This window comes from Mchenga conophoros, linkage group LG17 (assembly GCF_057382185.1).
Source record: "Mchenga conophoros isolate Kocher_MC1m ecotype Shallow Benthic linkage group LG17, M_conophoros_male_GT1.1, whole genome shotgun sequence".
NCBI classification, from domain to species: Eukaryota; Metazoa; Chordata; class Actinopteri; order Cichliformes; family Cichlidae; genus Mchenga; species Mchenga conophoros.
The window spans coordinates 5,672,635-5,698,913 of record NC_140542.1 but is presented as its reverse complement, the minus strand read 5'-3'; the positions used below and the strand labels follow the sequence as shown (position 1 = coordinate 5,698,913).

General features: G+C 40.4%; 1 protein-coding gene across 5 annotated transcripts in view; it reads right to left on the bottom strand.

Moving 5' to 3' along the window:
* Positions 1-686: 686 nt before the first annotated feature.
* The window catches only part of LOC146554951 (uncharacterized), a 38,880-nt gene continuing 13,287 nt past the window's right edge, over positions 687-26,279 (bottom strand). For 2 of the 5 annotated variants that reach the window (XM_085253079.1, XM_085253081.1), the window contains exons 2-6: positions 19,658-20,168; positions 3,520-3,711; positions 3,108-3,261; positions 2,841-3,026; positions 687-2,291 (exon numbers count right to left, since the gene is read on the bottom strand). In XM_085253079.1, the coding sequence (XP_085109205.1) occupies positions 1,958-2,291; positions 2,841-3,026; positions 3,108-3,261; positions 3,520-3,711; positions 19,658-19,943 (1,152 nt within the window). In that variant the 5' untranslated portion in view covers positions 19,944-20,168 and the 3' untranslated portion in view covers positions 687-1,957. Of the gene's footprint in view, positions 2,292-2,840; positions 3,027-3,107; positions 3,262-3,519; positions 3,712-19,657; positions 25,918-26,279 lie in introns of those variants that run through there. The other 3 variants (XM_085253078.1, XM_085253080.1, XM_085253077.1) reach the window with 3 other exon arrangements.

The window sequence follows — 26,279 nt, the reverse complement described above, 5'->3', positions numbered from 1 at the left end:
GTCATAGACCTTGTTTTTACCTCAGAAAGTATGAGCCACGTTGCACCATGTGCCAGCTCTGTAAAGCTGTTACAGATATCTGAATGTAGTGAAGTAGATTCTGGGGTTGGATTTTACATGATGTCCTAACCTAAGTCACACTTCATCGTGTTGACACAAAAGCCCGGGCGGTGTAATAATCTTGGTCTTGCATTAGTTGCAATCAAATGTCCAGTTAGTGGACTTGTGGCTATGTAAACTTTTACCTTTGCCTTTACCTTTGAGACAGACAGGGTTTCCTTTCCTCCAAAAACACCCAAGGTTGGGAAGATGGTATGAGCGATGTACCAGATTTCATGATGTCATCAGAGATCCCCAGTTATCGTTAGTCGTGGCAGGTGGCTGCCCCTCCCAGATCCTGGTTCTATGGGAGGTTTCTTCCTGTTAAAGGGGAGATTTTCTTCCCACTGTCACAGAGTGTTGCTTATAGGGGTTTTTTAATTGTTGGGTTTTTTCTCTCTATTATTGTGAGGTCTTAACCTTACAACATAAAGTGTCTTGAGGAAACTGTTGTGATTTGCTGAATGTGAAAAACATGCTGAAAATGTAGGCCAGCTTGTCATTTTCAGCTGCCCGGACACAGTGATGAATTGGGTCTGTAATCATCTCTCCATGCATTCCTTTTGAAAAACTCTTAAAACACATACTGAACATATTGAACTCTCTTTATTCAGCATTTATGGCAGTCCTGTTGTTATACAAATAGTTTACAGTAAAAGACTAGCCATTTAAAAAAGGGTTAAAGTGCAGATTTATTAGTGTTCTATTAAAAATAAAAGTAAATGGGCCTTGCACAGTTTATGATTTAAATGCATTTAAACAGTTCAAAGGAACAATAAAGGTTTAGCATCTCCACCCACTGCAGACTCAGTGTGCCTGACTTCCTCATGTTTCACTAACATTGCACAAAAGATCTTCATAAAATTAAATATGTTGTCATAGAATTAATTATAACGTGATGATTTTTTTTAAAATTATAACCCACAAGCGTCCCCAGAATAACCACGCTGGAATGTTTCACCAGCCACAGTGCTGATCACTAAAGCTTTTCTTATTAATTTTCTTATTGTACTACACAAATAGCTGCAAGAAGGAAACATAAACAGACACAGACAGAAGAAAAAGTTAAAAGTAGTTAACAGTGTTGAAAGAAAGAATATGTGAATTAACAATAGCCAGTGTGCTGTTAAATCCACACAAGCTGGCTTTGCTCAGTGGTTGCTACAACGGCGCTTGCTGCCAATAAAAGCCCTCATTACTGTGTTTTACCCATTCATTGTGGGAAAATACCTCAGTGTATTAACAAGAGCTGCTTTCATTACATCACACATGGCTCTGGTAAAAAGATGGGTATGATTCCAAGAAGATATGTCAAAAAATATATATTTGTCAATTTATTTAGCTCAAGAGAATAATATGTGCGATGATGGCTGATTATTTCTAAACAGTTAGCTATTAAAATGTACATTTCTGAGAGCTGCCTAAACAAAGTCTTCCTTCAATGAACAAAATTAGTGGAATCTAAATAACAACTCTTTGTGTCCCTTTGTTGCTAGGCTACATCGGGTTTCAGTAATGACGATCTGGTGGTTGTTAAACAAAAGCAGGGTTTTCTCCACCAGTCTCCCCCTGCTGGTAACATAGCTTCATCTGAGTGAGAATCAAGGGGAAAAAAGTTGTTAGGTTCCCGCTCAGTCCAAACTGAGAAGTCCATCAAGCATGCACAACAAAGGGGAGCTTCTACGCTGGCTGCATGTCCATTTCTACATGTCTGCTTTAGATTATTGGCACTGGCAGACCTCTGTGGGAGAAAACTGGGATAAGAAAGAGTAAAAAGACTTCATGTGTCTCTGAACATGCCCGTTCTTCAGTAGGAGCACCACAGCGCCCAGAAAAAATGGAAGCGGAAGTACGTAGCTTACTGCCATGGCCTCTGTGGTGTTGGATTGGGGTTGGGATAGATGGGCGCCGGTGTTGGGTGGTGGTAGTTTGGCACTACATTGGGTTTTGGAGGATATGTTGGGGTGGGGTACTGTGGCATGCCGTGTGGCTGGCTGTGGGGGATGGTGTGGGCGGGAGAGGAAGCGGCAGAAGAGGAGTCAGGGAGGTGAAGGTAGAGAGGAGCCGAGGGAGCAGTCGGAGCGGACGGTGCAGTCGGCGTTGGGACCCTCTGCAGGACAACATGTGGGTAAAGCTGAGACTCGGAGCGGTAGAGCCCGGGCATGGAGGCCTTCAGCAGACTCTCCTGACTCCTGAAAGACAGAAGCACAATAAGCCATCTGTTATTACAAACAAGAGAACTCATATGAAATGTATCCACGTTAGGCTAAGGCTTCACTTCAAGATTAGATTAAAGTACAGATCGAAACAAACAACTGGTTTATTGAAACATGTCAGGAATTATAGAAATGCTACAACTATAAAATAACCCAAGTTTAACTTGACTCAGCAGATGGTTGTTACACAGAACCGTTAGTGAGTGTTTTCACACCGTAATTGCTCTCAAGTGCAGATCAAAACAACCCCACCAGGACCCTCAAGAGGAAGTGGTCTTGGTCTGGTTCCAAATGATCATGATTCATTTCCCTTTTTTTTTTTTTACATGTATAACACAATACAGGCATGTTCAATTTACTTGTATCAGTCGCATGTATCCAAAATAAAGGTCTAAGGTGTAAACCTTCTTACTTACTATATTTGTCTCGGCACAATTTGGGAGAAATGTTGAGTTTATTTTGTTTTTAGTGACTTTTAAAAAAGATTTTCTGTGTGTTTGGTTCCTGTGAATGTTGCCAGGTTACCTTTGGTATCCTCTGTTCTCGTATCCACTGAGGCCTTCCGTCAGGTAGAGCGGGCTGTCTGGAGCAAGACGGGGGTTCATCCTCTGGGACAGGTGGAAGATCTTAGGTGGAGGGAAGGCTTCCCATTCGCCCTCCTCTCTCTCTAGCCAGCACTCGCTGCGACGGGCGGAGCGCTTGTCTCTGCGTCTGACGAGGTCACAGGAGAGATTTATCAGTTTTTGAGAGTTTGATACCAACATAACTCCGCACCGCCATCCCCATTCCTACCTGATCCGTCCATCTTTCTTGGAACGGTCCCGGCTGGATCGCTCCTGCAGACAGCAGATGAGAAAGGACAGGGACATGGCGAGGATGACAATGCCACTAACAACTGAGGCCAGCACAGCCACTCTCAGTCCACGGTCCTCCGGCCTGGGGATAGCTGTTGGGAGAGCAGAAATGACTCTTCAGGTTCTCTCTTCTTTCCTCTTTGCTTTGATTGCTTGCATGTTGAGAGGAACAGTTAGACTTGTTCCCTGAGCACACAAAAGAACTGTGTACTGTCAATGAGTCTTTTTTTTTCTTTCTTTTATAAAAGTAGAAGTTTGAATGGTGAAAACTAAAAAAAAGTAAATGCAGGAGAGAAATCTTTGGGCTAATGTATTTAAGTTTTAGGTTTTCCATACTTAAATCTACACACCTTCACAGACAGGCAGGTAGTTGCTCCACTGCGCTTTACCATTCCTGACATGGCAGTAGATTTTGTCGCTGCCAACCAGCTGGTATCCATCTCTGCACCAAAAGGCCAAAGCACTCCCGATCGACACACCTGTTCCACCTTCCACATAGAAGGAACCCCGACGTGGTGGCAGGACAGGCATACAGGACAGACCTGATGGGATGTGGGACAAAAGTGCTTAGATCAACCAAACACATGGTCATTGTGCTAAAGAAAAAGGGGATTAAGTTAGACAGGGCGCCCTCCAAAAGTCCTCAAGGGGGCACTGAGGTTTAGTGAGTTGAGGAAGGTACACCTTCCTTTAAGCCTTCTTTATTCTGATTGAAAGCCCCTCGCAAACAAAAGGCTGGATGAGTAGGGCTGCTGCACTCACAGCCAGAGGTGTGCCAGAGATAACTATGTTAGGGATATCTACTCTCAGGGACACCGCAGAGCAGGCATCAAGACACCAAGAGCCTAGAATAGAAAAATTATGCTTAGAGCTCATTACAAAGACCTCATTTTAACCTTTATCCATGTGGAATATCAACTTTAGGTCCTATAACAGTATATGTATGCGACCGAGCAAGGAAAAGTATAGTAGAGCCCTCTAAAGGTTTTTTCACTGAGGTCATGAGTTAGTGTGTGTGAGCCAACATTATGCCTTTTCATGGATTAGTGCCATTTGATTTCTGTGGAGTTAATGTCTTTTCCAATAGCTGGACCATCTTTAGCAGAGTTAATGTCCCCCCCCCCCTCTTTTCCCGCTTCTTTATCCATGTTCGTTTCAGGCATAACCACAGCTTGCTCCCAAGTTTCTGCAATCTGTGGTGGGGCATTTAGATTACCATTTTCACTAGCAGAGAGCGATAGATGGAGAAAAGCAGAGGCATGCAGCACTATTTTTATCTTCCTCATGCTACAATACACAAATACCTCTGAGAGGTCTTGTGATACAGCAGCTATTGTTAGCTTGTGCTGTGGGGATTTTTGAAGCTCTCAGAAAATCTCATGTAAACATACAGCATCACTGATTGCACAAAATGTGCCACATTTTTATACTGCAGCTTACAGAAAAGCAATGCAAGCATTTTTTTGTTTGTTTTTTGCATCGCTGCAAAGAATGATAGAAAAAAATGAACATATGATGCAACACTCCCATTTAGCCAGCTCAGACTTAATTTTATTTATTTTATGTTTAATTATACACACTCTATTGAGCCTGCACTTTATGATTGCATATATTTATCTATTTATCTACTTTTTTAATATATATATCTATATATATATGTATTTTTTTTTTTACGGATTTGACTTATTACGATGACTAAGCTGACCACTTATTTTAAATCTTAGACCTTTTTTTTGTTTGTTTGTTTGTTTGTTTGTGCAGGGGTGTGGGTCCACTTTGTATTATTAGCTTGGATCTCTCTCTCTCTCTCTCTCTTTATTTATTTATTTTTTTTACATCTACTGGCACTGTTGTAATTATGATGTGGGAATGTATGTCTCATATTGTTTTACGTTCTTCAAAAAGAAAACAGCATACTGTGCAATTTGTCTTTTGTAAAATTGATGCATAAAATTCAACAAAAATATCTGGGGGGAAAAATGAACATGCGATAGGGGCTGACAGGGTTGTGCATACAGTCGATAGTAGTGACGATTCAGCAGTCACCAGGTGTAAATTGAACTGCAGAAATTCTGGGTTTTAAAATTTTTTTGCCAGAATGTTGCATTTGAGTTATATCTGCAGAGTTTTATACTAATAATGGCGGATATCCAGCAGAATGTACAGAAATATGTTTTGACCTCATCATGGAATTGGAAAGCTGCATTATCACTTGAATTATTAACTGAAGAAAACTTTCACAAAGGAAACAAGACACTTGTCACCAATCGGTTTATTGTGTTGGCTGGTCACTAGACAATATTCCAGGCTCTGGTAACCCTCTAATGGATTAATTATCCTGTCATATAATACTTTAGCTAACTACACTAATCAACTAGTTGCTTCAGTTGCCCACGTAGACGCTGAACTTGGTCCACCCATTTTGCGTCACCAGTGTTTATAGCACCCATCGTTACCTGAAGTCTCAGAGTATTGTTGACTTTTAATGTGGTCCAGATTAACTTGGAAATTGGAATTTTTGAGTCCCAGTTGGGATTTTCAACTGGAAAATCATCAGATTCAGCCCAATTTAATCTGTTGGGCATTTTGTTTGGACTTCAGACAACAATTCTGATTGCTTCACTGCCAGACAATGTAAAATTTTAATATGAACTTTTAATCTATACTGCCACTGCTATTTGAGATTTGCTAAAAAAAACAACCCACGCAAAGCACTGACCAGGATCCACCCATGAAGATGCTGCAGCGGTGGCAAATAAGCATCGTGCTGTATCGATAGTGATGCATGAATGTGTTGACCTTTCTAAAATGCAAAACAAATCCTGTTTTCTGACTTTACTATTGGAACGCACTAACGCAGTTACTAGGGTTTCTATAGTGTCTAGTAGCTAAATGCTATGCTAGCAATCAAATTTTTGCTGCACTTTTTTTTTTTGGCCCAATAATTATAATATAATTATTTTATAATTATATTATTTCATGCCTATGGAAAAATGTAAAAATATGTAATTTCCTTTGGTAAAATTATCTTTAGTTTATTGTGATTTCATTTCGGTTTTGGAAAGTAGCCCTGGGTCATCCTTGAATATAGGCTAACTTTTTTCTCTTTCTCATCTACTTTTACGATACAGTGTAGGTTCACACTAGATGTGTGGTATGTATAGTGCCATCATGATCCTAATATTTCATGTTTTAAATATCAAATCGGTATATCACAACAGCCCAGAAAGGTTTGCTGAACACAGCAACTGGAAGCAGGTTAGAACATGAATTTCTTAGACTTGAACAGTTAATCTGCACGAGATTAAAGCTAAATGCTAAGTTGAAAGATGCTAATGGAGGATGACCAGGTTGATTCTTTGTGGGTTGGACACCTTTGTTCTATCTATAGTAATATTTTCTATTTTTAGTAAAAAAAAATAATCATTTGTGCTTTAAAATGGATTAAAGAATTAAACACAGAAAGTGTTTGCTATTATGGTGTTTTAATGAGTAATGGCCAGAGGAGCGCGTGATACCGTGGAATGCTTTGCTGTGTCACTATTAGTGTAATCTTGTGTGTGTGTGTGTGTGTGTGTGTGTGTGTGTGTGTGTGTGTGTGTGTGTGTGTGTGTGTGTGTGTGTGCATGGGAGAGAGAGAGAGAGAGAGAGAGAGAGAGAGAGAGAGAGAGAGAGAGAGATCATCCCTATGAACATACAAGCTGCTCTCTGCTGATTAGGAGCGACAGATGGGAGGATTTCTGCTGCGTTAGAGACAGTGAGGGAGAGGATCCCGTGATCCTATGCGAAGATGACAGCATCCTCTCCCTCACACACACACACACACAGAGTTACACAGCACAGCATACACGAGACACGTGCGTGATTGCTACAGTACAGGGAAACAAGGACAAGCTGACTCTGTTCTTTTTTAAACGGGGGACTAAAAGCCTTTCTGTTTCCCTTAAGAGACCTTTTACTCATGCTTTGTGTTTGTATGTAGTATATATCTATCTGGCGACCATCATGTATTTTGTAGAGGGGGCTTTATAGTGTACTTAAAAAAAAAACAAACGCTTGAATTTTTTAGGTCCTGATGTCTGTATTGGCAGAGCATGCACACACGGCACTAAGATAAAGAAATGACATTAAAGGACATCATCTGTTTAAATGATTCAAACAATCTGCTTTACAGTCATGAAATACAGCACACCTTTAACTTATAAAAGACGTTATGTTTAACCTTGTTCAAGAAAAGTTACACACTCAAGATGTCATCAGTGATGTGGATCAGACTCAAGTCAAATTTCTTTTATTTTCCAATACTTTGCTCTTTTCTTTTGCTCCTTTGCAACATTCAATATTCCTGCTGTGGAAATAAAAAGTAATTGCTCATTTGTGTTGTAGTGGGGCAAACCTCTCACAGAAAGAATATTAAAGAGATAAATTTGCATTTGAATGAAAGCTAAATGATCTTTAATTAAAACGAGGTGAATGCAATTATCATCAGAGATTCATCTGGTGAGTTTATCAGACATTATTACGGCACCAGGAGCTCTCAGTTTATGACCTATTAAAAGGCAGCGCACTAAACAACACATTGTTCACTGTCCTCATGGTCATATTGATTATCAACTGGTGGAGATTATCAACCATATGGATTTGCATTTAGCTGCTTTATTTACAGTAGGATTCTAAAGGAACTTGCAGATTTACAGAGAGCCAATGACTGGAGGTCAGTGTTTCCTGACCACAAACCACAGCATGCATTAACAGTGTACTATAACAAAACAATGTCACTATCGTTGCTCAGCAATGGACTCACTCTGTTTTAAATCAGCAGGCTATTACAGTATGGATGGATTTGTAGTACTCAGAGAGACAAGATCAATTTTAAATACTTTAATGACTAAAGCAACATTAGCATTCATTTTATTACATTTTTCAAAGGTAACTTTCTTGGTTGTCACTTACTCATAATTACAATTCCTGGCAAGTACCATCTAAACGGTTCACCCTGTTCAACAGCTAGCAGTTAACTTTGGCTATGTGTGATCTGCAGCTAGTGGACACTGGGCTTGAGCTACAGTGTGTTTACAATGAACAACAGGTTCTTGGTGTGATGACAATTGAGACACTGAGGTTTAATGCTAAAATGCTCAGTAAAGCTGAAAGGAATGGACAGGCAGGCTCACAGCCCCTCCTCTCACTAGCAGCTGAACACCTGAACAGAGGAACTTAAAGCTCCCATTTCAACAGCACTTAAATTTTAAAGAGTTATCACAAATGCTAAACTGGCTGGCACACATGTTAACCATAGCCATTTAACTATTAGTAGTACCTGATAGCTGCATTAGCTATCTGTTAAGTTACAATTAAGGTAGTGAGTAGTGGCTAGCAGTCATCATTACCAGCCCTGTCCCAGTAGCAGCCCACTTTACCAACTCGATTTAAAAAATAAAAAATACAGCCAACATAAAGTACCTTAAACCTGCCGGAAAATGGCTCTTTGTTTTAACCTCTTTCTTGCTGTGCTTAGTCATTTTGGGTCATATTTTTCCCCGCTGTATTGAAAATTGTAATATTGTGACAAAACTAGTGTTCAACAATAAGAAATAAATAAACATAAAGTAATCCTATTCGCTCTCGAGGTTAAAACACTATACACGAAATAATGGTAAATGGCCTGGCCTGTGTTTATATAGGGCTTTACTAGTCCCTAAGGACCCCAAAGTGCTTTACACAACCAGTCATCCACCCACTGGTGATGGTAAGCTACATTGTAGCCACAGCCACCCTGGGGCGCACTGACAGAGGAGAGGCTGCTCGCCCAAGGACACAACGACCGAGACTGTCCATGCCGCGGCTCGAACCGGCAACCTTCCGATTACAAGGCGAACTCCCAACTCTTGAGCCACGATTGCCCATCAGCCACGATCGCCCATAATGTTAATTGTGTATTGCTGGTGCAAAAATGGTCTCTTTATGTAATTCTGCAGCTCATGACCATAAAAGGGTGTGGCTATTTAAAAGTACTGTTGAATGTCAACTGTCGTTTTTATTTTATTTTAAGCCTGTTTTTCACCAGATATAATTAACCATTAGTTGGCCAGCCAATTATTCATCCAGTTTCAAAAAATCTAAGATTCCACCAGCCAAAAGCTTCAAAATCCAATGAGGTTTATCGTGGTGGCTTTATGTAGTCCTTTGACAAAGTCAGAGTCATCCCATTAACTGATATCCATTTATCAGCAGTGTTTAAAGTGAACTTACTAAGCAACACATTAGGAAACAGGGTGCACTATTTAAGACTCTGAGATGTCTTTTGAGATTCTTAGCTTCTTCCCTCTGGGTTTTTACTGTAGAAAAGGAACAATGAAGACAGTGTAGAGCAAACAAGCATAGTGTCCTCAGTGGTGCTCAGAAGCAATGAAAAGCAAAATTAATGCTGAAAAGATTGAATCTGTGTTGGCTGTGTTGGAGTGTACTTTTTTCTTTATCTGACTTTAACTGAAATGAATGCTCACAGGGGACGTGTGAGCGGGGGACTGACAGCAGCTTCCAAGCACAGACTTCGTTTGCTTCTGTGAGGTATGCTGGTGTTCAGGTATTGTGTGTTTTCCCCAGAGAGAAGACAGTATGAGCGCAGTGAGGGTATGTGTGTGTGTTAGCTCTGTGCTGTGTTTGCCCAGTCGATTTGTTTCAGACCCATTCAGAAAAAAAATATCAAAGAGTTTGGCTGCCAACAGGGTACTAATACAACTCTGCCCCCCACCCCTCCCCACTCCCCAAACCAGGCAACCCCACACTGTCCAACCAAACATCCACTGGGTTGTATTCTTCTTTATCACCTCCCTCACTCGTCTCTGTCATGGAAGCACTCGGAATAGTTTGTGATTAAATAAAGATTAGGTTCTCCACATTAAAGATTCAAACACATTCACACGCAGAGGGAACACATCCAATACACACTATCTGTACCCACAGCATGCACAAATGAAAATGCAGTGAATAAAAAATGCATGCGTGTTTTTATTAACAGCAGGTTTATAGAGCCCTTTACCCATTTTATTTCAATTTCAGCTACTTATAGAAACTCAAATTTATAATCTTACCTAAAAAAGGCAATTGTAATACTTGTCTTATGTATAAAAAAACAAGCATTTCACAGAGTTGGGGGATAGTTCAGGAAAAACATGGCTAGTGTCCACAAAACCTATCCTTGGATACACAATGCTTCCAAATAAACTTCATTTGAGTCACGCAGATGCTAAAACTCTGAACTGATATTAATGAGAGATGGGGTATCTGGCTGACTTGCTGCATCTTGTTTGTCCTCAAGTTCCTATCTTCTTGAGCACTTCTTTTTTTGCTCCATTTGCTCCAGCTGCTCTCTTACATGGTCTGAGCTCAAACAAACATCGTGCTTCCCTGTCCTATCCATCAGTGGATCTATTTCTGTGGCACCTTGCTGATGCGCTGCATCACAGCTGATTACCTAATGCCCGCAGCTCTCTCTGCTTGTGCAGCGTATGCTCCTGTGCAAACCCTTAAAACCTCAGCTGTGAATTAGTGCATGTGTTTATGGCATATGTTTAATCCTTTTTCCTAACATGTGAAATGATCATCACATTTATGAGGGATTATCTCTTGGTTTATGTTTTCCTTTATTCATTGAGTGTGCAAAAACTACAGACGTTAGCCGAAAGCTGCCAGATTTGACCAAGGATAATTTTTCCAGGTAGAGATCTGACAGTAGGACTGAATTTTGAGCATCGATAGTGTCTTTTGAGTTTCTATTAGCCTTGGCGACAGCTCCATGAATTCAGTACATTCTGCACAAAATAAAAAGGGGGAAAAAAGAAGAAAAAAAAGCACATCAAATTTATATAACAGGACTATTCCCACTTTCTCCGCGTGCATGTTCCACCATAGTGCCTGTCACTTTGTTTCAAATGCAGAGAGTCAAGTAAAACTCATGCTTGCCTTTTAAAAATGTAGGAAATGGAAATACTGAGAGGATAAATTAGTATACTTATATCACAAAAGAAAATCAAAAATGACAGAGTGCAAGAGCAGTTGTTCCCCTTCTGCTTCACCCATCAAAGAAGAGAGAAGGCTCATTTCCAGCTCCAGCTTAGTGACTTTGTTGAGCTAGTTTTAAGCTGTGGGAAGGTAATAATGAAGTTGAGTCACTGCCAAACGCCATATTGGATTGACAGGCCGGGTACAGAGGCAAGTCTTTTTTGTCTGAAGCTCACCGAGCTGGACAGCTCTGGAGTGACGACAGTGTTTGTCATTGACAGAAATACCCCTGGATCTACGTGTGTGTGTTTATACATCATCGTGAGGACCAAAAGTAGGAGTGCTACTATACTTGTGGGGACCAACAGTCGCTTATGGGACAAAATGCCCATAGAACGAGTTTGAAGGCATTTTTCAGACTCAAATTTGGTTTTACTTTCAGGGTTACAATTACATTATGGTTAGGGTTAGACATTCATTTTTGATGGTTAGGGTTAGGGTAAGCATTGTGTCAGTTAGATGTCCTCACTAAGATATGAAAACAAGTGTGTGTGTCGTGGCTTGTACCATACTTGTCCCCAAATAAATTCCTGTCAGTCAAACTGCAGAAATCTAGAAACTGCCAACATTATCTTTGCCAAAACGCTCCTCTGTGTATCACCTTTCTTGAGTGTTTCTCGCTGAAGGGAAATTAGCGAACATTATGCGGTAACTGATACTAGAGGTTGGATTGGATGGGCAGCGCTGTTGCCCCACAGCACGTCCATTTATGGCCCATTTTGTGTGGAGCTTGCATGTTATTCCTGTGCCTGTGTGAGTTCCACTCAAAAACATGAGATTAGTGATTCTAGACTAACCACAGATGGGCTAGCTAAAGGTAGATAAACTGAGTAAAGTGTATTCAATTAAATGGCATATGGAAAAAATGTGCTTTGAGTGGTTAGTAAGACTAAAAACATGCAACAGTATTATACATAAGGGAAGAAGATTAAAATGGTGTGCTAATGGGAGAAACGTATGTTATTTTTAGCTGGTGGAGAAAATTTTTTTATATACAAGTGGACAGAAGTAACTCATGTTAAAATACACTGGACTCTATCTGCTACCAATGAATGCATCTTTATCCGCGTGTGTCAGCGTGTCAGTAACAGGATTTCTTGCACTAGATGTAACCTAGAATAGGCAAAGGTAATAGGCTCTGCCAAGAAGGTAATCAGATTAAAAGCATTAAAACATTTTACGTTTACGTTTTTGGCTGACCTTTTTATTTAAAGCAACTCAGAGTGAATAAAAGCAGCTTACAAGCAACACTTAAGTAGACAATGTGTCTAAAATTGAACTTTATTGTTCTTATTCGCAAAGTTGATTCGCTTTAGAGTATTTAACTTGATTAACTTGATTAAAAACACACTAAAATATTATCTATCTATCTATCTATCTATCTATCTATCTATCTATCTATCTATCTATCTATCTATCTATCTATCTATCTATCTATCTATCTATCTATCTATCTATCTATCTATCTATCTATCTATCTATCTATATATATATCTATATATATATCTATCTATATATATATAGATAGATATATATATCTATCTATCTATCTATCTATCTATATATATATATATATATATATATATATATATATATATATATATATATATATATATATATATATATATATACATACATATGTTGTCTCATTCAGTCAAACAATTGTAGATTTTTTAATAAAGATTTTTTGGACAGAAATGTCTTTAGAGGGAAAATAAGCAATATCCCAGACAGTCTAAAAAGGATTCGCTGTCAATTTTGGCTTGTTTAGATTAAATAGCCCAAAGGTCTGCCAAGTAACAGATATAGGCCTAATTTAGGGATTAACATTAACTCTTACACTCTGTCGCGGTTAATAGGTTGTGTTATCATGTTAACTTTGAGGCTTACAGCTTTTCTAAAGCTGAAATAACTGCTGCTTATCAGGAGTCTGCCAGTTCCTCCGCAGGAAGTCGATCTGGACATCAACATGCACTGCTGCAGCTTCTCACTCCATCTCCAGCTCAGTCTGCTATTGACCACATATTTAAAGCTATATAAACCTGAGAAAAGTCGTACAAAACAAAGTATTTCTACCAATGATTTCTTTTTATGCTGATATCTAAGTGTGCAGTGTTCAGTTCGTTTCAAGTTCCTACTTTCCAAAATTTCCAACCCTAAGACAACTGGTTTCTAATTTTATTCAGGTCTATTATTTCTATCTGTATGCTAATCTGAAGGGGTGTAGAGCTGCCAATGTCAGTCTACTGGTCAGTTTAACATTTAGGCTTCAAATCCTCATACAATATTTGATGAATCTTATTCCCCTAAAAATTTGTCTTAATCCTTTTTTGATTTTTTTTTTTTTTTACCTTCAGCATCAGCAAGGAAACCACATATTGCATGTTTTAGCTTCATAATTTGCACCTTCCTGGTCGCTTCATGAATCCTAATATTTTAATCATTCATTCAGTTCCAGGATGAATCTTGTGTAGTTTATGACTAAATGTCTCCTTTCATGCAAGGAACATTATGTACAATGTAAGTTCTGTGTGAAAGATACTGCATGGAACGTTTTGGATGGTAGGTGAAATGAAGGCTGTGAATCATAATGATCTGATTTTGATTCTGATCTGATTCGATCTGAGATAAAAATCCATCGATAATTTAATAGTATGAGTAAAAACTAATAAACGTGCATTATTTGAAACATTTCACAAGAAGAGAGGAAAAAGAAGAGAAATGTAAACATAGTCAGATGTAAAAGAAGAATCACTTGATCAATAGAGATCAATTTACTTCCAGGCAGTGGTAAGGATTCCTGGATGAGCTGCATAATGAATCGCAGCTTCTATCGATTCAGTCTGAAAGCTCTGTTTTACCCGACACTCCAAGGATCTTTGAACTAAACTTTAAGACACCTGCTTCGCCAGCCTCATCGATATTAACACTGTGAATTCTGCTAACAGGACATCTCAGTTGTGTTTTCAGACACTAAATCTTGTCTTTAATAGCTATAAATAAATAAAAGAATTGACCTTGCTTATAATAGATGCAGATTTTTTAAAGCATATTATTACAGTACAGTGAACTGATGTGGTTTGATCTTTGGGACATCCTGCTGGAAGCAGCCATAAGAAGATGGGTACACTGTGGTCATTAGAGGATGGACACCCAGTGTGGTCTTCTGCTGCTGCTGCTAATCTGCTTCAGTTTTGATAGGTTACGCATTCAGAGATGCTCTTGGTTGTTATGAGGGATTTTCACCCAGAGAACTGCCTGCTTACTGGAAAATGTTTTCAACCGTTGTCTGTAAACCCTAGAGGTGGTTGTATGTCAGCAGTTTCTCGAATATTCACACCGTCTGGCTCCAGCAATCACCAATTCAAAGTCACTTAAATCACCTTCTTCTCCATTCTGATACTCAGTTTGAAATTCAGCATGATTACTTGAACATGTCTACATGCTTAAAGGCAGTAAATAAATAAAAGAGTTCCTGACATGGCTGGTTAGTTTATAGTCATGTAGTGTTGAATGGTTAAAGCTGTTAGCTGATCGTAACAGCTCAAAAGTAATTGAAAAGTGGTGGAAACAGCTGTAAATAATGCATTAAAGGCTCAATGAAACTGCTCAAAGTGAATGTTAAACGGTCCAAACCAGTTTTTCCAACCGTTTGGAGCCACGGCACATATTTCACCTTAGAAAAATCACACAGCACACCACCAAACAGAAATGTCACAAAAACCATTTTCACCATTTCCCCCCACACACCAGGCGTAGGGGAATTGGCTTAGTTTGTCCCCAGTATACCTTTTTTGCGTTCTTCTAACCACTACTAATGCTAGGGCCTTCATTTGGGTCAGAATTTTCTCCAGGACCCAGGTCAGACTGACTACTTTTTCTTTTCAAATATTTATCTATTGCTAATACACGCTGCATCGGCTCACATCATGTGATTTGTTCTTCCTCTCCTTCTGTTTTACTGGCAGTCGGCAACCCATTTAATTAGGGCAGGTAGTTGTACTGCCCTTCAGTGGAAGAAAATGTTGTTCTGCCTGTTACGCTGATCGTTGGTTAGATAATCTTCCACAGCATACCTGATAATTTCTCATGGCACACCTATGTGCCGTGCCTCAGTGGTTGGGAAACACTTGCCTAAACAAGCTAAAAGCAATGGACAAATAGATCAGTTTACTGAAAAGTAAATTGAGTTAGCTAAATGTGTTACATTTAGTTAGCCAAATGTAATGTAAAAACTGCAGAATTAGGTTAGAGAAATAGATTTACAGATGGCTGAATTACTTGTTAAAAGCAATGAACAAATGGTTAGCTAAATATCAAGGACTAATGGGTGATATTAGCCGAATGGCCACGTGTGATAAGTTGCAGTAACAGCAGAGGGAGATATTTCATTTCAAGCCTACATGAAAAGAATTATGGGAAAGTGTTTAAACAGACTTTACATGTTAGCTGCCTAGCTGGAGTAGAAGGATGACTTTTTGGCTTTAAATAAATTTTCTCCCCCTACTGGTACTGGAACTTCTGCATGCTGTCTACCACGCTTTGGAGAGGAAATGGGTGACATGCTAGACATTTTTTTTTACTTTTTACTTTATTATTTGACTTTGTTCATTGCCTTTAATTTGGCTGCTGAATCAAAGTGCTCTGCATCTCCTATATTTAACTGAATTAATTTTTGTCACCTGACAGTGGCTTTATACTTACAAAGCCAAAACTAAAACACCTATAATGACTAAACATAAACACTGCATTGCTGCTGTAATCTGGTCCTAAAGTAAAAAATCAAACAGCTTTAAAGTGATGGGGGTAAGTAAACAGAATCTGGAGAGCAGCTTTTATCTCTTAAAGCTAGCTGATTAGGATTTGATTTTTTCATAAACATAGCTACCACTCACATGTTGCTTTTAGGAGAGTTGACATTAATCACACGTTTAGGATTTAAAATTTTTGGGCACTCTCTTGCATAAAACCTCTGGTCAAGTGAAAACCCTCCATGTGGTGCAGTGTGGCAGGCCAGCTGATTACCTGTATGTGTGTGTGTGTGTTATTAAAGCATGAAGTGCTTATTCCTGCTTGGTCAGACAGATTGCTGCAGTTGTGAAATGAGCAACTGTGTTGTTTATTCTCTAAACCTTTAAGAAGATTGCTGTCGTTTGGGCTGAGTGCGTCCATTTCTAGTGTGTGTGTGTGTGTGTGTGAGAGAGAGAGAGAAAGTGAATTATGTGTGTATTAGCCACGTGAGCTTTGCATTTTGTCATCTGCTGTAGGCTGTTTGTGTGTACACGTGAGGATATGGGCAGTGTGACTGAGAGGAGGGTGGGCGAGGACGTAAGAATAAATGGTGGAAAACCAAAAAGAGAGAGAGACAGTGGGAAAAAGTAAAAGAAAAAATACAAATGATAATAGAATAAAGAAGGGAAATGAGATGAGATGAAGAAAGAAACCAAGTGACAGAGGATAAAAAAAAGCAATTAACTGAGAAACAGAGGAGACAGGGATTGGTGAAACGGAGAGACTTATAGACAGAAAAGCAAAGAGGAATAGCCTAGATGGGCAGTGGGAGAGGAGGAAAAGATAAAGGCAGCTCATGCTCCAGTAGAGATGAAATCATGCGAGTGGCGCTGCAGCTTTCTCTTCAGGCTGAGCTGCTCCAGCGTGGACATAATGAACTTTCTTTAACTGCATCACCTGCCGCCTCACACAGCACCCACTTACACTTCTGTACCGGGCCGCGAGAGTTGAGGCTCGGGTGTGTAATGTATGGTTTTCAGGGTTTTTAGCGTTATTTTGTTATCGTTTTTATCGGTTTTCCTGGGTCTTTTCACATGTGTTATGAATAAATCTTCTTTTTTTCGGTACCGGTACTAGTTTTATTTTGCTGTATTTATCCGCGACACCTTAAAGAAAATATTGTCGGGCATAAACCGGTCCGTGGCGCAAAAAAGGTTGGGGACCGCTGCCAAAGAGGCATCAGAGAGCCAGACATGGAAACCCTCAGTTTGTACTTAAACATGCTGCAAGTGTAGCTGTCTGCCAAATCATAATCCAACTACATCGTATATGAAATGTTGAAACTTGGTATTTTGTGGTTTTTTTTCTTTTATTTAAAATAATATTTTTGGAATACGTGCATACTATGGTTTGATATTATCTTGCTCAAATAGGCAAGCCTTTTCCTGAAAATGGATGGCAACATATTGTCTGCTACTCATTGATAGTGCCTTCGCAGATGTGTGTTGCTCATGCTCGGTGCACTATTAGACCTCACCTCCTTTTTACCACAGAAGCTGTGGCATCCATGAGTTCCAAGTAGAATCACAGGACATGAAACTTTTCCACTTATCTCATAAGACTGTAGTACTGTATATAAAGCTGACAGGAGACAGCAGCATTTATTTTTTGAATGGCTTTGTTTCCTCTTTGCATGACAGAGTTGTTGCTTACATTTACGGATTTGCGTTTACTGATAATATTAAAGTTGTTTCACACCAAACATTTCAGGGATCCCATGGAAGCTACCATTTTTTTTCTCTGTTTGCTTTCCACGTTGCTCATATGAGCTCTGCAGTGATGTAATCCAACAGCATCTCTTGCTGTAGCCTTTTATTTCCTTCTAATGCTGTTTGAGCTTGTTTGTTTTTTCTCTCTAAATTGCTCCATAGTGTGATGGATGCCTAACAAGTTGAAAAAAATGACTGTTATACATTTTTATATTTAGGTCTGCCAAGTCAAAATCACATTGTATTTCCTCTGTTACACATAGGTTTAATAAAGTCAGGTTTTTACTGCTGGTTCATTTTTCTGTCTTTTATTTGGTAAATGTGAGCGCTAACGTTAGAGCTGCCATTTACGTGGCTAACTGGATTGCATTTAAATGACTTATATATAAATTGTGTCACTCAAAACGCCTCGTGTTTTGGAAGCACCTACTAGACCCTAAAAACACAATAGTTTCAGCTTCCTGCACAAAACAAGAGGGTACTATCTGCTTATTGTATACCAGCTCATGCTAATAATCAAACTGAGCACACTGTTAGTTGCAGCAGGCCACAAAGTCCACCCCAAACAATCCGGGCAGATCTGCCAATCTTAATGTCAGCCCACAACTGCTAATGGCTCAGCTGGTACACTACCACGCATCCAATTAACAAATCTCATAGTGGCTGTGGTAATCCTCTGAGACTTAAGCCATCATAGCTGTTAACCCTAACCCGTTCTACGTTTTGGAGAAAGCAATAACAGACTTTCATTGAAAGAAACAGTAGTTTTTGATGTATGTGACAATGATTATTTTCTTAACTGGGGAGAACAACTTATCCTGATTGGTTACAGTTGTCACTGATGATAATTTAGACATGAGAGGTTTAGGCTGTTTTATCCTGCCAACATTTGCTGCAAATCTGCAAGCCGCATCTTTCACAGCTTATGTATTGTTTATCTGACTTATTGTCAGATTTCTTGTGACTGAAGCCTGCTCTGTTCTGTACGGGGGTCTTGCTCCTTTTACACATGTGTCCTTGCATGTACTTGTGCTGCCAAATGTTCGCACGATTACAAAACTGCAAGCTTACTTAACTGCAAACAGAAGGATTTACTATAAATCAAAAGTAAAGGCAGGCCTTCATAAACAGTCCAAATGACTGAGAGGCACACTCATCCACTATAACAGCCAGAGTGATAACATGCCTGTTCTATTTTGTTTTGGTTTCTTTCTGTTTTTTTACATCTTTCTTGTGAGTGAACTGAAAGACAAAGTGGAAGCTTTCAGAGCGAGTAAGTTGCTTTTTTTCTATGGGTGCTCAAGCTGAAAATTTCAAACCAGCTTTAAGCAAAGGATAAAACACAAGTAAAGCACTGCATAAAACACAAGTCCACTGGACTTTTAGGTACTTTCAAAGACACTTTTGTAGATAAAATGCAGTGTTGCTTAAATAAAATGATCTTAGAGAATTTTTGTTGCTGTTGTTGTGGTTTTTGTGCTTAGGTTGAGTTCAGGTAAGGAACCAGATAAAACCATAGTGAGGTTGACTGGAGAGGAGGTAGATATGCAAAAATCTTTTTGTAGTGTTTTTGTAAATACCCCATTTACCTGGATTTTTATGCATACTGTGTTATGTTGTTATTGTGGTCCTTTTTTCACAGTTTTTGCAATTTTCCCGGATTATGTGTAAAGAGTTAGACTTTAAAAAAAGACTAAATTGACTTTTTAATACACTGTTTGTTGTTGCTGCTTGTCTTATTTGTATGAATGTTTTATTCAGTGTGGGATTTCAGTCTTTCCATAGATTCAGCTTTGGCACTCAGTCATCCTCCTCAAAATGTTTTGCTAATAAGCAAGAATGACCATTTGCCCCTCATGCACACTGAAATATTGAAGCAGTGAAAACAGTAAAAGTAAAAGTAAAAGTAAGGCATTAGACCAACCTGTATAATTGCTGGTGACACCCTGGGTCTGCATATCTGTCAGAGCCTCTGTCTGTGCTTCTGTCTGTGCCTCTGTTGGTGTCTGGGCTTCAGTCTGCAGGTCTGGCTGGAGTTGTATTGTTGTGCCGGTCAAGTCCTCTGGCAGCAACGTGGCAGCAGTGCTCCGCGAGTCCTCGGGGCTCAGTGTGGAGCCTCCAGCAGGGACCAGAGCACAGAGCAGGGGGCACAGCAGCATCAAGAGGTGGGTGCTGGCACTTTTACTGGTGGCTGCCACTTTTAGAGACATGGGTTCAGCTACTGAAGAAGAGCTATGAGAGAGGAAGAGAATTCAGAGCCTCATGGTAAGTCTCAAAACGTGGAGGAAAGATCCTGTAGAGGAAAGTTTTCTTCTTTCTTTCCTTTTTTCTCTGTCTTGCTTTCTTCAGTCTTCTCCTCTCCTCTCTTCTTTTCCTTACTCCCTTGGTGAAGAGAGGTAAACTCCCTCTGTGTGTCCTCTCATGATGCTGCTGCTCTGCATAGAGGCATGAGACAGAAGAAAGGATCGTGACAGCGTGTATATAAGTGTGTTCGTGTATGCATGTGTAGTAGATCCAGCTGTAATCTGCCTGCTCTCTGCTCACTTGCTGCTGTTTTCTCTCCAGCCTGCTCTTCGCCGTCTCTCGGCTTACTTGCTTGTGCTCTCACTCGGACTGCTGCTGCTCTCTCTCTCTCTCTCTCCCTGATCTCCAGCTGGGCTGACTGAGCTCTTGCATAACAGTAACTCACTCGCTGAGCCGTGCTGAGCTGTAACTCATGCAGCCTTAAGTCCTGATATTCCTGGTGGCTGCTCTTTCCCTCTCTGCCCCTCTCACCCTCTTGCAGGTTGCATGCATGGAGCATTGAATATTGGTGTTTACATTAAACGATTCAGACTGATGATTATTCGCTACTTGATGACAGCCAGCTAGGAGATTGCAAGCTGGAGATTAGACTACACCATGCTAAGAGAAGTTAAAGCTTCCAGAGCTTTTGGCAGAAAAAAAGAATGGAAAGCCTGGAACTTTTATCCCATACAGTATGTGGTTAGAAAGTCTGACTGCATAAAACACAAGGTCCTGCAACAAACTCAAACATATCGACTGCATAGGCAGTGAAACACACCAAGTGGCACAGAGAACAAATACTTGATTTAGCTCATGGCCCAACATAGAATGGCTGACACCTCAGGTCAAGTCTACCAGTATCTCTGCACAGCAGGTGTTAGCAGACTACTTGACTGACTACGGGACAGATTTACCAACACGTTGCACCGATGGTGTTTGGTGTAAAAAAATACTGTGGGTATTTACAAAGAGAATGAAGTGACAGCACAAAACTGCAGGGAGGAGAATATTTAAATGAAGCCCGCAAAAAGATTTACTAATGTTTGCGACACGCAGTTTGCTGCTGATTGCACCAATCTTTACCACAGAAAAAAAGCAATTCTTATTTTTTGCACTTGATGTTGAAATGAACTGATTGCACCTGTGTTTGGAAAAGAGCACAACTTTTGTAAATCCCCTGTAAAACTAAGCAAACCTATAAGTACTATTTGGTGATTGTGCTAACACACTATTTTGCTGCAATTTTATGCAATTTCTTTGCTTGGTAAATCTGCCGCATTGGCAATTTTAAGTTTGGCCACCTTTTCTTCTTACCTTGTCCTTCAATAATATTAATCCTGGGTTCACTGGACCAACTGTTAGATTTATTAGTGCCTATAGAAACTGGGAGAAGGAAAAACTAGGGGTTATAGAACCACAAAGTCTGCTTAGGGAGGAGGTTGGGGTGGATGTACGGGCTGACAAAACATCTTAAACACAGGAGAACTGAGTTTGTTTTCTGTTTCAAATTTTCTCTTTGCACTTTGAATTTAATTTGAATTTCTTTTTTCCCCATTGTTGTGATTCTGTCACGACGTACGGGGTGGACTCACGCGCTGGACTCCGGGGATGATGCACACAAGGAAATTTATTGCAGAACAATGTCCAAAGAGAGTATATACACAGATATGAGGCAGTGCTATGTACAAAAGGTGAGGGGGGCAGGGCTCCGGGGAAAATCCAGGGGAACACACTCGTCTCACTCCACACAATCCAGACACGAATCCACTCACACACCCGGGGAACAGTCCAGGGAATCTGTACACAAAGAGACGCTTGTTAAATGCTGAACACATACACTGCATGGGAAAATACTTGCTGGGGCGCTCGACTTTCACTGACGCGATTCTCGCAACGATCCAGCGAAGAACAGCCGTTGCTTCCCCTCTTAAATACCACACTGATAAGGCACAAGGCCTTCCTCCGAGGCCGTGGGCCAAAGGCGTGAACCCATAATGAGTTCAGCCCTGGCGAGAAAGCGGAGAAGAGAGAGAGAGAGAGGACTAGAGAAAAAGAGGGGGAGACAGCTGATCAGCGACCAGCTGAACCCCCAGGCCGTGACAGTTTCTGACAGTTTCATCACCTTAAAACAGTTTTAAGAGACAGATGGTCAAATCAGAAGGTGAGATTAGCTATACGAAGATTTGAAGTGAGGTCCAGCTTTTTGTTCAGCAAAGGTCTCATAATGTCAATTCAGATTAAAGAGGGCTCCTGACAGGAAGGGGAGCTGCTATGGTTAGCTGGCTTATGCTGGAGAGACACACATGAATGTGTCAGCAAACCTACAGCAGAAAAGGGAGAGATGAGTAGATCTAAGAAGGCGACCGTGGCTCAGGGGGTTGGGAAGCGTATCTGTAACCGGAAGGTCGCCGGTTCGATCCCCGGGCTCTCTGTCCTGGTCGTTGTGTCCTTGGGCAAGACACTTTACCCTACTTGCCTACTGGTGTTGGCCAGAGGGGCCGATGGCGCGATATGGCAGCCTCGCTTCTGTCAGTCTGCCCCAGGGCAGCTGTGGCTACAACCGTAGCTTGCCTCCACCAGTGTGTGAATGTGAGAGTGAATGAATAGTGGTATTGTAAAGCGCTTTGGGTGCCTTGAAAAGCGCTATATAAATCCAATCCATTATTATTATTAAGAATGCACACCTTCTAAATTTTGCACCTTCATGTCAAACAGCAAGTCTAGCAGGCTGATTTGCACCCTATTTGATGGATTTTATTCAAAATATTAAAGAGACATTTTATCACATGTTTGTAGCCTTGCAAGATAAGATAAGCCTTTTCTTGTGTTCACTGAAGTCAGGAACTCAGCCCAGCATCCAGCCGTGAAAACTGTCTGTCAATCCAAAAATAGTAGCCCTAGATTACCCCGTGAGGCAGATTTGAAGCTTTGGTGACAGCAGTGTAAGAAATTATCTAGCATGCACTGTGTCTTGCTATCTTCAAGCAAGGTTTGAGAAAGTACACACTTGTTTGGCATTATACTCCCAGGTCAGCCTGTGACTATCTTACAATATGTCACCGTTCCCCAATAACTCACCAGTTGTTGACTCTTTCACAGAAATGAACAGTGAGCATCAGGCATGTTCAAATCACAACAAGGAGGATGTGTTTTGGTGACACAGTGCACAAGGCTTTATTTCAATAAGACACTGAAGCCTGTGAGGTGAGTTTGATGCCTTAGTCCAAAACTGAGTTTCTCTGCTCATTAATTTATCATCACTGTTTCTGATTACCTTTTTTGCTGCATTCATGTGATCAAAAACGTGACTTGAGTACCTGACTGCCTTCTCTTGCGTCACTAAATGTGTGCACTATCGTCCATTTGTGTTTAACTGTATGTGTGTGTGTGTGTGTGTGTGTGTGTGTGCATGCATCCTCATGTGGGACAGCGTATGTCACAGGTGTAACATGATGACCCTGATAGCTCTTGTTGATAGCTCTCAAGTCAGAAAGTCCATGCAAAGATATGAATTATTGATGCAGCTGGGACCAAAAATAGGAGAATGAGACAGAGAGAGAACAAGATGTGTAGAGCAAGGAAAGGAGGTAGAGTCTGAGAGGATCAAAAAGCAAGAGAGGAGCGGACAGAGTGAGCGATGACATGAGAGCGAGGAGGAAAGCAGTGGGAGAGAGAAAGACGGCAAGAGATTGAAAAAGAAAGAACGATGGAGTGATCTGGCCCTTTTAGCCTGCGAAAACTGCCATCTATCAAATGTTCGGCCAGTAAATGGGGGCTCACTAGGCTCCGCTGCTGCAAACTACATTATTTACAGCTACAGCTTTGCCAAAATGGACACAGGGATGGCTTCAAAGGACTGATCCAAGGTTTTATTTTAAGCCATCAAATTATAGCTGAACAAGACCAGGTTTTTATGGGAAAAGTGCTGCTGGCATAAATCACAAAATGTGGCTAGAACAGAGAAAAGGTGGCTTCAGGTTTGAGCTTTAACCTCTAATGCAAGTGTGAACTAAAATGCTGGCAGAAAACTCAAACACAGTGAATGTTTAAATTCTTCTCAATAGCAGCATGTTATATCATATGTGATATGTGAATTTCTACTTTAAAAATGTAGTCAGCAATATACTTTTGATTTGACATTTTTGTTATCATCTTCATGTAACCCACCAAGGGATGGCAGAGTTAGCTTTAAGCTAACTCTGGTACAATGCATCCAATGGGGGGCATTTGTGTTAATAATGTACATGGTCTCTTTTCAAATAAATGTCAATAAAAGCAAAAACAAATACTTTATGTGTAACATTAAAGAGGTTTTTCATAGGAAGGGACACTGAGCTCTCATTGTAGTTTCCCCTTAGCTATAAGGAGCGCCTTAAGCCCCTTTTCCAATATTAGCTACTCGGATCGACTGGTTTTCCATTACAATTGAGTACCTCCTAATGTGCGTGGTCATTGTCATAGAAACGTCCTAGCATCCCACGATGTAATTAATGAACGATACAACAAAAGTGGACTTCGTGGCAAAGATATACCAGGCGGTTTTGATTTTCCTGAATGAGATGCTCTCACAATCGAGTGAAACTACTGACCAGCCAGTCTGTGGCATGCAGTCTGAGAACGTCACATGTTAGTACCTGCTAGGAACTCTGGCTGAGCAGGTACTATCTTAGTACCTGGTACTGCCATCTAGGGCAGAAGGATTTTTCTTTACTGGTTGTTGCATGCTTTGTTGTGTTTGATGATAAGAGTATTTTTCTTTTTTTGCATGCTTTTACTGTATTTATTGGGACTTCTTCTGGAGAGACTCCTCCCCCCTGCTTTCCCTAACTAATTAGATACACCTGGAGGGCATAGAGGACGGCAATCAATCAGGCCTCCCTTGTTGTTGGTCGGAAAAGGGAAACATAGCTGGCAAAGGCAGTGAGAGCCGTGGGGTGGCAATTGGCGGAAGGGCGCGACAGCAGGAGAAGAGAGAGGGTCCAGTTGATGGCAGCTAAACACTAAAGGCACGGAGCAGTGGCAGGCAGAGTTTGGAGCTTTGCCCTCGCGGGTGGAAGGTGGTGTGGAATGGCGAGGAGACGACGGAGGACGCTGTCAGCCTGGCTCCCACTGGTGGACTCGGCGGACCCTTAACGGCCAAGAAGTGTTGCAGAGCCTGATTGGGACCCTTGGGACTTTAGCTCACTGACTGAGGACCTTTTGGACTTTTATTGTGCTGAGTTTTATGTTTTAAAAAAAATTCTCTTCCCTGGTCAGGGTATTTTTATGCTGTAAATAAAGTGTATTTATTTTTATTTAACTATTTTAACCGGGTTTTTTGTCTTTCTGCTTCCGTGATCATCCCTTGCTGCTCGTCCAGTTTCCCTTCTAGTATACACCCATGACAGTACCAGGTACTATGACCTAATGATAAACCCTGAAAACCGTGGCAAACCATGGCGAGTCGATTCAAGTAGGTAATAATGGAAAAGGGGCTGTTGTGGTATTTAGACACACAGCTCATTTCATTTACCTAATTTTGAGGCTTGAAAAGCTCTTGGGAGCCCACTATATACCACATGCTCAGCACCGAACCAAAAATTAACTGCTAGCTGGAAAACCCTTAAGTTTTACAAGTTAAGAACATAGACAATAAAAAAAACTGATGGAGTCACCCACTGATCCTAGATTGTATATTTTGAAGCTTCAACATTAGCGTTTTGGCCACTACCGTGTTGGCCTTTTGGACTGAGAAGTTCCTTTGTCTGTATCAGTGTTGGTCAACTTACTTGAAAAAAGTAATCAGTAACTAATTACTGATTACTTCCCCCAAAAAGTAATCCCGTTACTTTACTGATTACTTATTTTCAAAAGTAATTAATTACTTAGTTACTTTTTAAAAACACGATTTACAACCTGAATAGGTGATAAAGCGATAGATCTTTCAGCCCAATTCTACTTTTTTTTACATAATCCATCATACAAAATGTAATCAAATGGAAAAGTCTCTTTTTTAAACTTGTTTTATTAGTTTTAATCTTTTCACTTCATGCATAAAGCAAAAATTTTTTTTGTGTTTACACTCACTCTTTCAAATAGATGCAAGTAAAACACAGCAGAAAATAAATAAAGTCAAAGACTAGCGGTCCTTTTGCTCTATTTTCACCTGTAAAGCAGGAGTGGCGTAGGCGGAGGTTTACCCTGGTGCAGGTGTGCCGCAGCGGTCAGTTGAAGAATCCACGAGTTTCTCTGTGAATTTCCCATTACGTCGTTGCGCACTC